The sequence below is a fragment of the Mus caroli genome, unplaced genomic scaffold, assembly GCF_978045245.1.
Source record: "Mus caroli unplaced genomic scaffold, Mus_caroli_1 scaffold_8, whole genome shotgun sequence".
In the NCBI taxonomy this organism is placed as follows: Eukaryota; Metazoa; Chordata; class Mammalia; order Rodentia; family Muridae; genus Mus; species Mus caroli.
This window is the reverse complement of record NW_028227263.1, coordinates 129325866-129342579: the sequence shown is the minus strand read 5'-3', so window position 1 is coordinate 129342579 and position 16714 is coordinate 129325866. Positions and strand designations below refer to the sequence as shown.

The window sequence follows — 16714 nt, the reverse complement described above, 5'->3', positions numbered from 1 at the left end:
CTCTGAATAATGCCTTCTTAAGGTCCATTAAACATGTACTGTGAAATAATCAGGGCTGGGAATTTTGAGGTTTGCCAGAATATATTTCCTATACATGTTTTTATTGTGGCATTGCCTTTACAAAGTCTTGTCAACCAAACAGTTGCTGAATATCTCTCTAGTGTGCATTTCCTACAGAGTCTAAATATTGAACTACAATGACTAAAATTGCACGTGGAAAATCATCACTTGGAGATTAAAAACAGATACATCTCAATAACTTGAATGATTGAGTCTCTGGGATAAATCTTACAAAGTAGCTCTACAGAGGCAATAAAAGATAATTTCTTGTGTCTTGAGATAAGAACAATTAAAGGATATGGGAAAATACATCTAGTGAATTCCTCCTAGCTCAGGCAAGTCTAACACTTAATACAGCTTTTTAATGCTTTATGATTTAGGGAATTAGGTTATCTAATGGTAAATAATGAACTTTGTTTATCATTATCTATGATTTGCTCATATTTTGATGATTCAAAAATGGCACCAATCTGATAGAGGAATTTAGAGGATAAATATTATCTTTATATACATTTTCCTTTCAATGGTATTTCCAGACATATCAATTTCATCATTCTCTATAATGAATTAGTGAAGCAACTGGGTAATGTATTTTGTGTCCCCCATCAGTGACCTGGTTACCAGAGTTAGGTGGGTTACTGGCTATTGGTGTCACACTAGTATAAGAAAAATAATCCCCCCAAAAAAGCTGTCTTCAAATGAAAAAAACGCTCCATAAAATCACTAGGATAATTAAATTTCAAAAGACTAATGAAGTCTTATCAAGTATTTTGGCAGAACTATATTATAACTAGTGTATGTATTTATATATGTATTCTTGCTATCATCTGTGCTGCATGACAAATAGTATTTGTATTTGGAAGATATTAAATCCAAGTGTGGTCTCATCCTAAAAGAATCTTCCTGGAAAAGCTGAAACAACAGTTGTCTTCATGGAATTTTGTCTTAAATTCTATTACATCTGCTCTGATTTGTCTATGCTAATGATTTCGCTTGTCAGGTTCCTTATTCTTTTGCTAATAACAGAGCTAATTCATTCTTTTAGGTATGTAATAACAGACTTTTATTTTCTTGCACTGTGTTAACTCTGCTAAATTCTCATTCATTATAGGAAATCTAGGAACAGACCACTTTGCTTAGGTGAGACATTCATTTCTAGTGCAGAGAAATATGTCTCCACAGAGTCTGGAGTGCACGAGTCTGAGGGCAGCTGGAAAGAACAGTTTATTCTTCTACATGCCTTGATCTTTAGTGTATAGATTTCCATTTTCTTTTAGCTAGTGCTGACATATCTTTATGTTTACATCTCAGTCACAATTTCCTATTATTTGGATAATAAGACTACTGGATTAAATACAATGTGGTAACTACTTTGATTTCCTTTTTTCTACCAAAACTCCTGATATCATTATATTGTTAGTTTCCAAATCTCACACTCCAAATCAGTCAATTGTAGGTAAAGACTGAAACATTTTAATTATGGATAATGAAAATTAAACTCATAACTTTTTACTTCATTAATTTATACCCATGTTTTTATTCATTGCTAAATATCTGATGACTGGCACCTTCTTTCTTCTACTCTTCACCTATCATTATATAATTAGGTCTGGGTGAGCCTCAAGGTCTGATTCATTCTGGCAAATTCACTCTAGAACTGTACACAAATGAAACCACACACACAAAAACTGCTCCCAGAATAGAGAGGAGTTGGCACATAATAGAGAGGATTGAAATTCCCCTCCCAGGACAGATAATTCCAAAGAAGAGAAGGTTCATGAACATAAAGTAAACTAAACATAGGATGGCAAATAACATCAGATTTTAACACTAGAAACTTTTTTAAATTCTATTGGAGTATAATCTTGCCTTACATTGGGCGGCAATCTTGACCTGTTCAAAATCTTTTCCAGCTGTTAATGTGATTTTTTTGTGGTTCTATGGTTATCATATTAGATATATCTTGGTCTCCTGCATTACACTTTTTATATTATATTTTAGAGATGAGGAATAGGATACAGGGAACTTTACAATGCCTCATAGAACACTGACTACTTTCCCATTTTTTTTTCATTGAAGTTATTGGACATGACCATCTGCAATCTCAAGTTCATTTCCCAGAATAAATCAACTTTGCAGAATGTCTTAAACCCACATCTTCTCCATAAAAACTTTCCCTGTCATGTCTGTGAGAACCTATCAGTGATAAGCAGTGACTTTCAGTACATTCTCAACAACTACTTAGAGCTTCATTGGCACAACAAACCCTTCACATGTTCTGACATATTCTGAAGGTAGACAATCTCTTTACCTTTTCTCATGAGTTTCAAGCCAATAGTAACCAGATCTTCCTTAATGAGATGTAAACAAGACATCCTGTTTTCTTTCATGGCTTGGAAAGAGCTGTACTTGAGGACGAGATCCAGCTCATCTGGCCCTAATTTTTTCCCTAGGAAGTCACAGATCTTCTTTATGGTTCCCTTTGTATCCTAAAAGAGGAAGAAACTGAAATGAGGGCAATAAACAGAGAACACTGAGAGAAAGGATTCAAAAATAGGATCTATGGATGGGGATGATAAAAGCATTGTGAAAAGGGCATCATTAAATGAGAGAGCATGAAAGGAATTAGGCAATAAAAGAAATGGAACAAAGGGAGGAAGGACTCACACTTAATATTTATATATTGAGTGAGCTTGCATTGTGGCTCATCTATGGTCTCTGAAAGACAAAGGCTGGGGATTCTTTTTAGGGAGGAGAGGTTCTCATAAACCCAAGGTTAAATTTAAACTGCTTTTTGGAGCATCATGACATTGAACTTCAGACCCTCCTGTTTCTATCTCCATAGTGCTGAGATCAAGGTATGTGCTGACACAGTCACTCAGTATACTGAGGTTTTTTTATGTTTTTTCTTAAGAAAGGGCCTCACATCTCTCAATTCTGAATATCTAGCTCCAAATTCAAGGGCAGCCATATTACTTAAAGAGACTTTAGTAAAACTCAAACCATACATTGGACCTCGCACAATAATACTGGGATACTTCAACACACGACTCTCATCAATGGACAGATCGTGGAAAGAGAAACTAAACAGGGACACAGTGAAACTAACAGAAATTATGAAACAAATGGATTTATCAGATATCTACAGAACATTTTATTCTAAAACAAAAGGATATACCTTCTTCTCAGCACCTCATGATACCTTCTCCAAAAACCATATAATTGGTAACAAAACAGGCCTCAACAGATACAAAAATATTGAAATTGTCCCACGCATCTTATCAGATCACCATGGACTAAGGATGGTCTTCAATAACAACAAAAATATTAGAAAGGCAATATTCACGTGGAAACTTATTAACATTCTTCTCAATGATACATTGGTAAAGGAAGGAATAAAGAAAGAAATTAAAGACTTTTTAGAGTTTAATGAAAATAAACCCACAACATAACCAAACTTATGGGACACAATGAAAGCATTTTTAAGAGGGAAACTCATAGCTCTGAGTGCCTCCAAAAAGAAACTAGAGAGAGCAAACACTAGCAGCTTGACAACACACCTAAACGCTCTAGAACAAAAGGAAGCAAATTTACCCAAGAGGAGTAGACAGCAGGAAATAATCAAACTCAGGGGGGAAATCAACCAAGTGGAAACAAAACCAACTATTCAAAGAATCAACCAAACATGGAGCTGATTTTTTGAGAAAATCAACAAGATAGATAATCCCTTAGCCAGACTCACTAGAGGGCACAGGGACAGATTCCTAATTAACAAAATCAGGAATGAAAAGGGACACAAAAAAACAGATCCTGAAGAAATCCAGAACACCATCAGATCCTTCTATAAAAGGCTATAATCAGCAAAACTGGAGAACCTGGATGAAATGGACAAATTTCTAGACAGATACCAGGTACCAAAGTTACATCAGGATCAGGTTAATGTTATAAACACTCCTATATCCCCTAAAGAAATAGAAGCTGTCATTTATAATCTCCCAACCAACAAAAGCCCAGGACCAGATGGGTTTAGTGCAGAGTTCTATCAGACCTTCAAAGAAGATCTAATTCCAGTTCTTCACAAACTATTCCACAAAATAGAAGCAGAAGGTACTCTACCCAATTCATTCTATGAAGCCACAATTACTATGATACCTAAACCACAGAGAGACCCAACAAAAATAGAGAAGTTCAGATCAATTTCCCTTATGAATATCGATGCCAAAATACTCAATAAAGTTCTCAATAACTGAAGCCAAGAACACATCAAAACAATCATCCATCCTGACCAAGTAGGTTTCATTCCAGGGATGCAGGGATGGTTTAATACATGAAAACCCATCAAAGTATTCCATTATATAAACAAACTCAAAGACAAAAACCACATGATCATCTCCTTAGATTCAGGTAAATCATTTGACAAAATCCAACACCCATTCATGATAAAAGTCTTGGAAAGTTCAGGAATTCAAGGCCCATACCTACACATGATAAAAGCAATCTACAGCAAACCAGTAGCCAACATCAAAGTAAATGATGAGAAACTGGAAGCAATCCCAGGAAAATCAGGGACTAGAAAAGGATGCCCACTCTCTCCCTACCTATTCAACTTAGTACTTGAAGTCCTAGTTCGAGAACAAAAGGATATCAAGGGGATACAAATTGGAAAGGAAGAAGTCCAAATATCACTTTTTGCAGATGATATGATAATATATATAAGTGACCCTAAAAATTCCACCAGATAACTCCTAAACCTGATAAACAGATTCAGTAAAGTAGTTGGATATAAAATTAACTCAAACAAGTCAATGGTCTTTTTCTGTACACCAAGGATAAAATGGCTGAGAAAGAAATTAGGGAAACAACACCATTCTCAATAGTCACAAATATTATAAAATACCTTGGTGTGACTCTAACAAAGGAAGTGAAAGATCTGTATGATTAAAAACTACAAGTCTTTTTAAAAGAAATTAAAGATCTCTGAAGATGGAAAGATCTCCCATGCTCATGGATTGGCAGGATCAATATAGTAAAAATGGCTATCTTGCCAAAAGCAATCTACAGATCCAATGCCATCCCCATCAAAATTTCAAATCAGTTCTTCAACGAATTTGAAAGGGAAATGTGCAAATTCATCCGGAATAACAAAAATCCTAGGTTAGCAAAAACTCTTCTGAAGGATAAAAGAACCTCTGTTGGAAATACCATGCCTCACCTAAAGCTGTACTACAGAGCAATTGTGATAAAAACTGCATGGTACTGGTATAATGACAGACAAGTAGATCAATGGAATAGAATTGAAGACCCAGATATGAACCCACACTCCTATGGTCACTTGATCTTTGACAAGGGAGCTAAAACCATCCAGTGGAAAAAAGACAGCATTTTCAACAAATGGTGCTGGTACTACTGGTTGTTATCATGTAGAAGAATGTGAATTGATCCATTCCTATCTTCTTGTACTAAGGTCAAATCTAAGTGGATCAAGGAACTCCACATAAAACCAGAGACAGTGAAACCTATAGAGGAGAAAGTGGGGAAAAGCCTTGAAGACATGGTCACAGGGGAAAAATTCCTGAATAGAACAGCAATAGCTTGTGCTGTAAGATGGAGTATCAACAAATGGGACCTTATAAAATTGCAAAGATTCTGTAAGGCAAAAGACACTGTCAATAAGACAAAAAGGCCACCAAGAGATTGGGAAAGGATCTTTACCTATACTAATTCAGATAGGGGACTAATATCCAACATATATAAAAAGAACTCAAGAAGGGGGACTCCAAAAAAATCAAATAACCCCATTAAAAATGAGGTGCAGTGCTTATCAAAGAATTCTCACCCGAGGAATACCAAGTGGCTCAGAAGCACCTCAAAAAATATTCAGCATCGTTAATCATCAGAGAAATGCAAATCAAAACAACCTTGAGATTCCACCTAACACCAATCAAAATGGCTAAGATTAAAAATTCAGGTGACAGTAGATGCTGGCGAGGATGTGGAGAAAAAGGAACACTCCTTCATTGTTGGTGGGATTGCAAGCTGGTACAACCACTCTGGAAATCAGTCTGGTGGTTCCTCAGAAAATTGGACATAGTACTACCGGAGAATCCCGCAATACCACTCCTGGGCATATATCCAGAAGATGTTCCAACCAGTAAGTTGGACACCTGCTCCACTATGTTCATAGCAGCCTTATTTATAATGGTCAGAAGCTAGAAAGAACCCAGATGTCCCTCAACAGAGGAATGGATACAGAAAATGTGGTACATTTACACAATGGAGTACTACTCAGCTATTAAAAAGAATGAATTTATGAAATTCCTAGGCAAATGGATGGACCTGGAGGGCATCATCCTGAGTGAGGTAACCCAACCACAAAAGAAGTCACATGATACAGTGGTCCGCCCTGCACGGAGTGCCATCTTGGCTCCAGGACTCAGCCGAACTTCGGAACTTAGTCTGCACAGGTGAGAGTGAGCACCACAAAGACAGAAAGCTTCTGGGGCACCCGGGAGCCACAGAGCCTTCTGAGGCAGCACCCTTTTGGGGCAGCAGACATCCAGCGCCCTCCCAGTTGGAGGACAGTGGTCCGCCCTGCACGGGAGCGCCATCTTGGCTCCAGGACTCTGCTGAACTTAGGAACTTAGTCTGCACAGGTGAGAGTGAGCACCACAGAGGCAGACAGCTTCTGGGACAGGCGGGAGCCACAGAGCTGCTGAGGCAGCACCCTTTTGGGGCCGCAGACATCCGGCACCCTCCCAGCCGGAAGACAGTGGTCTGCCCTGCATGGGAGCCCACTGCCTCAGGAGCAGGGAGCGCCATCTTGGATCCGGGATTCTGCCGAACTTAGGAACTTAGTCTGCACAGGTGAGAGTGTGCACCACAGAAGTTAACAGCTTCTGTAACCTGCCAAAGCAACACAGCATCTGGGAAAGGTCCTGTTTTGGGCCTTCTTCTTCGGCCAGGAGGAGGTCCAAACACCAGATATCTGTACACCTTCCCTTTAAGAGGAGAGCTTGTCAGCAGAGAGTGCTCTAACCACTGAAACTCAGAGGAGAGAGCCTGTCTCCCAGGTCTCTTGATAGACGGTAATCAGAATCACCAGAAGAACAATCTCTAAACAGAGACAACTATAACAACTCCAGAGATTACCAGATGGCGAGAGGTAAACGTAAGAATCTTACTAACAGAAACCAAGACCACTCACCATCATCAGAACCCAGCACTCCCACTTCGCCCAGTCCAGGGCACCCCAACACACCTGAAAAGCTAGACCTGGATTTAAAAGCATATCTCATGATGATGGTAGAGGACATCAAGAAGGACTTTAATAACTCACTTAAAGAAATACAGGAGAACATTGCTAAAGAGTTACAAGTCCTTAAAGAAAAGCAGGATAACACAATCAAACAGGTAGAAGTCCTTAAAGAAAAACAGGAAAACACATCCAAAGAGATGATGGAAATGAACAAAACCATACTAGACCTAAAAAGGGAAATAGACACAATAAAGAAAACCCAAAATTAGGCAACACTGGAGATAGAAACCCTAGGAAAGAAATCTGGAACCATAGATGCAAGCATCAGCAACAGAATACAAGAGATGGAAGAGAGAATCTCGGGTGCAGAAGATTCCATAGAGAACATCGGCACAACAATCAAGGAAAATGGAAAATGAAAAAAAGATCCTAACTCAAAACATCCAGGAAATACAGGACACAATGAGAAGACCAAACCTACGGATAATAGGAGTGGATGAGAATGAAGATTTTCAACTCAAAGGACCAGCAAACATCTTCAACAAAATTATAGAAGAAAACTTCCCAAATCTAAAGAAAGAGACGCCCATGAACATACAAGAAGCCTACAGAACTCCAAATAGACTGGACCAGAAAAGAAATACCTCCTGACACATAATAATCAGAACAACAAATGCACTAAATAAAGATAGAATACTAAAAGCAGTAAGAGAAAAAGGCCAAGTAACATATAAAGGCAAGCCTATCAGAATTACACCAGATTTTTCACCAGAGACTATGAAAGCCAGATGATCCTGGACAGATGTTATACAGACACTAAAAGAATTCAAATTCCAGCCCAGGCTACTATACCCAGCCAAACTCTCAATTAACATAGATGGAGAAACCAAAGTATTCCACGACAAAACCAAATTCATATATTATCTCTCCACGAATCCAGCCCTTCAAAGGATAATAACAGAAAAAAACCAATACAAGGACGGGAACCACGCCCTAGAAACAACAAGAAGATAATCCCTCAACAAACCTAAAAGAAGACAGCCACAAGAACAGAATGCCAACTTTAACAACAAAAATAACAGGAAACAACAATTACTTTTACTTAATATCTCTTAATATCAATGGACTCAACTCCCCGATAAAAAGACATAGACTAACAAACTGGCTACACAAACAAGACCCAACATTTTGCTGCTTACAGGAAACTCATCTCAGAGAAAAAGATAGACACTACCTCAGAATGAAAGGCTGGAAAACAATTTTCCAAGCAAATGGTATGAAGAAAAAGCTGGAGTAGCCATTCTAATATCTGATAAGATTGACTTCCAACCCAAAGTCATCAAAAAAGATAGGGAGGGGCACTTCATACTCATCAAAGGTAAAATCCTCCAAGATGATCTCTCAATCCTGAATATCTATGCTCCAAATACAAAGGCAGCCACATTCATTAAAGAAAGTTTAGTAAATCTAAAAGTACACATTGCACCTCATACAATAATAGTGGGAGACTTCAACACACCACTTTCACCAATGGACAGATCAGGGAAACAGAAACTAAACAGGGACACAGTGAAACTAACAGAAGTTATGAATCAACTGGATCTGGCAGATATCTACAGATCATTCTATCCTAAAACAAAAGGATATACCTTCTTCTCAGCACCTCATGGTACCTTCTCCAAAATTGACCACATAATTGGTCACAAAACAGGCCTCAACAGATACAAAAATATTGAAATTGTCCCATGCATCATATCAGATCACCATGGACGAAGGCTGATCTTCAATAACAAAATACATAATAGAAAGCCAACAATCACGTGGAATCTGAACAACACTCTTCTCAATGATAACTTTGGCAAGGAAGGAATAAAGAAAAAAATTAAGGACTTTTTAGAGTTCAATGAAAATGAAGCCACAATATACCCAAACTTATGGGACACAATGAAAGCATTTCTAAGAGGAAAACTCATAGCTCTGAGTGCCTCCAAAAAGAAACTAGAGAGAGCACACATTAGCAGCTTGACAACACACCTAAAAGCACTAGAACAAAAGGAAGCAAATTCACCCAAGAGGAGTAGACAGCAGGAAATAATCAAACTCAGGGGCGAAATCAACCAAGTGGAAACAAGAAGAACTATCCAAAGAATCAACCAATCAAGGAGCTGGTTCTTTGAGAAAATCAACAAGATAGATAAACCCTTAGCCAGACTCACTAGAGGGCACAGGGAAAGCATTCTAATTAACAAAATCAGAAATGAAAAAGGAGACATAACAACAGATCCTGAAGACATCCAAAACACCATCAGATCCTTCTACCAAAGGCTATACTCAACCAAACTGGAGAACCTGGATGAAATGGAGAAGTTCCTAGACAGATACCAGGTACCAAAGTTGAATCAAGATGAGGTTAATGATTTAAACAGCCCTATATCCACCAAAGAAATAGAAGCAGTCATTAATAGTCTCCCAACCAAAAAAAGCCCAGGACCAGATGGGTTTAGTGCAGAGTTCTATCAGACCTTCAAAGAAGATCTAATCCCAGTTCTTCACAAACTATTCCACAAAATAGAAACAGAAGGTACTCTACCCAACTCATTCTATGAAGCCACAATTACTCTGATACCTAAACCACAAAAAGTCCCAACAAAGATAGAAAACTTCAGACCAATATCCCTTATGAATATTGATGCAAAAATCCTCAATAAAGTTCTTGCTAACCGAATCCAAGAACATATCAAAACAATCATCCATCCTGAACAAGTAGGTTTCATCCCAGGGATGCAGGGATGGTTCAATATACGGAAACCTATCAATGTAATCCAGTATATAAACAAACTTAAAGACAAAAACCACATGGTCATCTCGTTAGATGCGGAAAAAGCATTTGACAAGATCCAACACCCATTCATGATAAAAGTCTTGGAAAGATCTGGAATTCAAGGCCCATACCTAAACATGATAAAAAGCAATCTACAGCAAACCAGTAGCCAGCATCAAAGTAAATGGTGAGAAGCTTGAAGCAATCCCTCTAAAATCAGGGACTAGACAAGGCTGTCCACTTTCTCCATACCTATTCGACATTGTACTTGAAGTCCTAGCCAGAGCAATTCGACAACAAAAGGAGATCAAAGGGATACAAATTGGAAAAGATGAAGTCAAAATATCACTTTTTGCAGATGATATGATAGTATATATAAGTGACCCTAAAAAGTCCACCAGAGAACTCCTAAGCCTGATAAACAGCTTCGGTGAAGTAGCTGGATATAAAATTAACTCAAACAAATCAATGGCCTTTCTCTACACAAAGAATAAACAGGCTGAGAAAGAAATTAGGGAAACAACACCCTTCTCAAGAGTCACAAATAATATAAAATATCTTGGCGTGACTCTAACTAAGGAAGTGAAAGATCTGTATAATAAAAACTTCAAGTCTCTGAAGAAAGAAATTATAGAAGATCTCAGAAGATGGAAAGATCTCCCATGCTCATGGATTGGCAGGATCAACATTGTAAAAATGGCTATCTTGCCAAAAGCAATCTACAGATTCAATGAAATCCCCATCAAAATTCCAACTCAATTCTTCAACGAATTAGAAAGTGCAATCTTCAAATTCATCTGGAATAACAACAAACCTAGGATAGCAAAAACTCTTCTGAAGGATAAAAGAACCTCTGGTGGAATCACCATGCCGGACCTAAAGCTTTACTACAGAGCAATTGTGGTAAAAACTGCGTGGTACTGGTATAGTGACAAACAAATGGACCAATGGAATAGAATTGAAGACCCAGAAATGAAGCCACACACCTATGGTCACTTGATCTTCGACAAGGGAGCTAAAACCATCCAGTGGAAGAAAGACAGCATTTTCAACAAATGGTGCTGGCACACCTGGTTGTTAACATGTAGAAGAATGCGAATCGATCCATTCCTATCTCCTTGTACTAAGGTCAAGTCTAAGTGGATCAAGGAACTTCACATAAAACCAGAGACACTGAAACTTATAGAGGAGAAAGTGGGGAAAAGCCTTGAAGATATGGGCACAGGGGAAAAATTCTTGAATAGAACAGCAATGGCTTGTGCTGTAAGATCGAGAATTGACAAGTGGGACCTCATGAAACTGCAAAGCTTCTGCAAGGTAAAAGACACCATCAATAAGACAAAAAAAACCACCAACAGATTGGGAAAGGATCTTTACCTACCCTAAATCAGATAAGGGACTAATATTCAATATATATAAAGAACTCAAGAAGGTGGACTCCAGAAAGGCAAATAACCCCATTAAAAAATGGGGCTCAGAACTGAACAAAGAATTCTCACCTGAGGAATACCAAATAGCAGAGAAGCACCTGAAAAAAATGTTCAACATCCTTAATCATCAGGGAAATGCAAATCAAAACAACCCTGACTTTCCACCTCACCCCAGTCAGAATGGCTAAGATCAAAAATTCAGGTGACAGCAGATGCTGGCGAGGATGTGGACAAAGAGGAACACTTCTCCATTGTTGGTGGGATTGCAAGCTTGTACCACCTTTCTGGAAATCAGTCTGGTGGTTCCTCAGAAAATTGGACATAGTACTACCGGAGGATCCAGCAATACCACTCCTGGGCATATATCCAGAAGATGTCCCAACCGGTAAGAAGGACACATGCTCCACTATGTTCATCGCAGCCCAATTTATAATAGCCAGAAGCTGGAAAGAACCCTGTTGCCCCTCAACATAGGAATGGATACAGAAATCATGGTACATTTACACAATGGAGTACTACTCAGCTATTAAAAAGAATGAATTTATGAAATTCCTAGCCAAATGGATGGACCTGGAGGGCATCATCTTGAGTGAGGTAACACAATCACAAAATAACTCACACAATATGTATTCACTGATAAGTGGATATTAGCCCAAAACTTAGGATACCAAAGATATAAGATACAATTTGCTAAATGCATGAAACTCAAGAAGAATGAAGACCAAAGTGTGGACAATATGCCCCTTCTTAGAATTGGGAACAAAACACCCATGGAAGGAGTTTCAGAGACAAAGTTTCAAGCTGTGATATAAGGATGGACCATCTAGAGACTGCCATATCCAGGGATCCATCCCATAATCAGCTTCCAAACGCTGACACCGTTTCATAAACTAGCAAGATTTTCCTGAAAGAACCCAAATATAGCTGTCTCTGAGACTATGCCAGGGCCTAGCAAACACAGGAGTGGATGCTCACAGTCAGCTATTGGATGTATCACAGGGCTCCCAATGGAGAAGCTAGAGAAAGTACCCAAGGAGCTAAAGGGATCTGCAACCCTATAGTTGGAACAACATGATGAACTAACCAGTACCCTGGAGCTCTTGTCTCTAGCTGCATATGTATCGAAAGATGGCCTAGTCGGCCCTCACTGGAAAGAGAGGCCCATTGGACTTGCAAACTTTATATGCCCCAATATAGGGGAATGCCAGGGCTAAAAGAATGGGAATGGGTGGGTAGGGAAGTTGGGGGCGGTATGGGGGACTTTTGGGATAGCATTGGAAATGTAATTGAGGAAAATATGTAATAAAAATATTAAAAATTAAAAAAAAGAAGTCGCATGATATGTAATCACTGATAAGTGGATATTAACCCAGAAACTTAGGATACCCAAGATACAAGATATAATTTGCAAAACACATTAAACTCAAGAAGAATAAAGATGAAAGTGTAGACCCTTTGCTCCTTCTTAGAATTGGGAACAAAACACCCATGGAAGGAGTTACAGAGACAAAGATTGGAGCTAAGATGAAAGGATGGACCATCTAGAGACTGCCAGACCCGGGGATCCATCCTATTATCAACCACAAACACTGACACCATTACACACACTAGCAAGATTTTGCTGAAAGGACCCTGATATAGATATCTCTTGTGAGAATATACCATGGCCTAGCAAACACAGAAGTGGATGCTCACAGTCAGTTCTTTGATGGATCACAGGGCCCCCAGTGGAGGAGCTAGAGAAATTACCCAAGGAGCTAAAAGGATCTGCAACCCTCTATGTGGAACAACAGTATGAACTAACCATTCTGCATTCTGGAGCGTGTCCCCCCCCCCCAACTCCTATTTTCAGAGGATGCCTGTTTCCATTCTTTCTGCTGGGCATCAGAGTTTCAGTCCTTTTCCTTCACCCAGTACTGTATCAGGTTCACCTCTCTGTCCCAGTCCCCCCATACACTTTCCCTCCCAGGTTCCTCCCTCCTGCTTCCTGAGAGATAACACTATGAGGTCAAATTTATTTTTGAATAGTTTCAACTTTCAATTTTTGTCTGGTTGCACTTTTACTTTTTTAAATATATATTTTTCTCCATCTCTTGAGGGAAGTAGGTTGGCTGACAACAGATCTTCGATCTTCGGCTTTCTCCCTGTTTTTCTAGATCCCATGCCCAATTTACATCTTTTTTGTTGTTGTTGTTCATGTTTTTTTTTTTTCTCTCAAGACAGGGTTAATCTGTGTAGCCCTTGCTGCCTTTGAACTCACTCTGTAGACCAGGCTGGCCTCAAATTCAGGAATTTGCCTGCCCCTGCCTCCGAAGTGCTGACATTAAAGGTATGCTCCACCATGCCTGGCCTCCAATTCTCATCCTTAGCTATGCAGCAGAAAGTTTTTGGCATCATTTCCCTTTTCTAATGGATCCAAAGGTCTCTCCCTTCTTAAATTGTTCCCTCAAATCATTCGGGAACTCACAAACTACTCTGGCCAGGGAAAGAGGTAGGCGTTTAGTAGATAGATTTTTAGTTTCCCCTACTTGTCTCATAGTCCAACCACCCAGACTCATACTTCTCTGCAGCAGAACACCAAACTTTGGGGGGTGAATTGCTATGCCCCAACTCCAGAGTGCACACCAAGGAAGCCACAGAACATTATGACAAAGGAAGCAATTAGGTTACACCTTCAGATCTTCATCTCTCCCTCCATTCTTCAAATTCAATCCCTAAGTCTCATCCCTTCCTGTTTACCAATCCTGTTTACCAAACTTCCTGCTGTGGTCTCTTCTCAACATATGGCTCTCTTCCCTGGAGATTGTCTAAGCAGTTCCTAGTGGAACACCCTGCTTTCCTCCCTCTTTAGAAGTCCCTCTGCCATGTCCAACCCATCCCATTCCTAACTCTCAGATCTCCCAACCCATAAACTCATCTTACCTGGTAGCCCAATGTAGTTCCTGCAGGGTATGTAGGGCCACCTCAAACTAATAATAACCAAAGTGAAACAGAAGCCAGATAACAAAACTCCCATACAATAATGACAAGACCAGATATCAGCCCCTAGAATTATTATCTTCCTAATCTAGTATGCCTAAGTGCCAGTATAAAAATACAATCAATAACAACCAGGGCAATATATCTTCACTAGGCTCCAGCAATCATAACACAGCAGGTCCTGAATATTTTACCATAGCTGATGCACAAGAAAAAATCCTTTAAACAACTTGTATGAATATGATAGTGGTCTTTTAAAAGGAAATGAATATATCTTTTAAAGAATTCTATGGAACCACAAAGAAATCGTGGAAAGTATTGTATTAAACTGATTTACACCAGAGTAGAAATAGAATCAATTCAAAAAATCCAAATTGAAGGAAGTCTCAAAATGAAAATTTTAGGAACTCAAACAGGTATCTTAGTGGCAAATTTCACTAATAAGTACAATATACTGAGACCTTCAGTTATTGAAGATATGATAGAAGAAATAAATATATTAAAGAACTTATTAAATATAAAATACTACTGGCACATAATATCCAGAAAATCTAGGTCACTACTATGAAAAGACCAGATCTATGAACAATAGGAATACAAGAAGAAAAGGAAACCCATGTTAAAGAAACAGAAAATATTTTTAAGAAAATCATAGAAAAAAATACTGTGAAGAAAGTAGATCATACCAGGTAAGAAAGTCTGCTGAGCACATAATAATCAAACCATTAAGTGTACAGAACAAATTATAAAAGGATGTGCAAGGGCTAGGATGGGGGTAGTCAAGTAGGAAAGGGCAAAGGAAAGGGGGTTGTGGAAGGGAGTACAGGGAGAGACAGGTAAAATTAAGAGTTGTTTGAGAAAGGTAGTGAAACCCAGTACAGTGGAAACTTCCTAAAATCTATGCACATGTGAAGGTAAATCAAAGGGAAATCCCCAAATAATGCCCATGTCATGTCAGGAAGGAAAAAGAATGAAAAATTCCATTACTAGAATTGGGTCACAATTAATTGAGTTGTTGGTCAAATGGACCCCATGGGACTTCCTCTCAAAAAACAAAAGCAAAAACAAAAACAAAAACAAAAACAAAAACAAAACCACCACACTTTTACTAGGAGTATAAATTGCCCTCTATAGATTGACAGCAAGCCCCATATTGCTATAGACTACACCAATACAAAATACTGAATGTGAAAATGTCAAGATTGTCCCTACAGAGAACCTTCACTCTCACATCCTAGTGTCTTAATATAGAAAGGCACTGTGCATGCTCCACAAGGAGAAATATATACACAATACTAGACACAAATGTTTCTATCTATAGTGGGTACTTACTACTTTTGAGACAAGTTAGATAACTAGTGGCTCAAAACTTATAGGAATAAGGAAAAAAGAACTGATTTGACTTAGGTCCTATTGCATGAGATGGAGCTCATATGCTAAACTGTTTGGTGACCAAGGACCTGAGACCAAATAATGTTCTTAAAATGGAAAAAGAAAAAAATACTCTCAAAATGAGTCCTAATGATATTCTGATATATGCATATAACAGTGCCTTCTTTACACATTATTAGTGAAACTTCCTCTTGTAGTAGATGGAGACAAATATAGGATCTTACAGCCATACATTATAGAGAGTGATACATCATAAATGGATATCTCCATCAAATCCCTCTTTCCAGATCTCAGAGAACCCAGAATAAGTATAAGAATGAAAGGGGAGGGGAGGGGGAGAGGGAGAGGGGGAGGAGGAAGAAGAAGAAGAAGAAGAAGAAGAAGAAGAAGAAGAAGAAGAAGAAGAAGAAGAAGAAGAAGAAGAAGAAGCAACAGTAGCAGCAGCAGAAGAAGAAGCTGTAAGACTGTAAAAGAAAGAGAAAATCGAGTGCACCAAGAAATATGAACTCTTAGAGACTGAAGCAGCATGGACAAACCTTGGATGGTTCTTTCCCACATACACCGTGTCTATAACATTGCCAAAAATTAAGTGTTTTCATGAGAATCCTGAGGGAGTAAAGGAGTGGGTTTCTGATCCTCATGCTTTCAATAAGATTCTTTTACTTTTTTTGGTTTGACTTGTCTCACTTCAATGTTATAGTTTACACTTTATCACACATCATTTGGCTTACACTTACACAGCATTTTTCACCATTGGAGGAATTCAGTCACTGGATG

At 38.6% G+C, this 16714-nt stretch overlaps 1 protein-coding gene across 9 annotated transcripts in view; it reads right to left on the bottom strand.

Moving 5' to 3' along the window:
• LOC147003503 (sulfotransferase 2A2-like) overlaps positions 1 to 16714 on the bottom strand; it is a 70393-nt gene that overhangs the window by 32381 nt on the left and 21298 nt on the right. For all 9 annotated transcript variants that reach the window (XM_085842163.1, XM_085842161.1, XM_085842165.1 and 6 more), the window contains exon 5: positions 2372 to 2549. In XM_085842163.1, coding sequence (XP_085698289.1) covers positions 2372 to 2549 — 178 coding nt within the window. The remainder of the gene's footprint in view (positions 1 to 2371; positions 2550 to 16714) is intronic.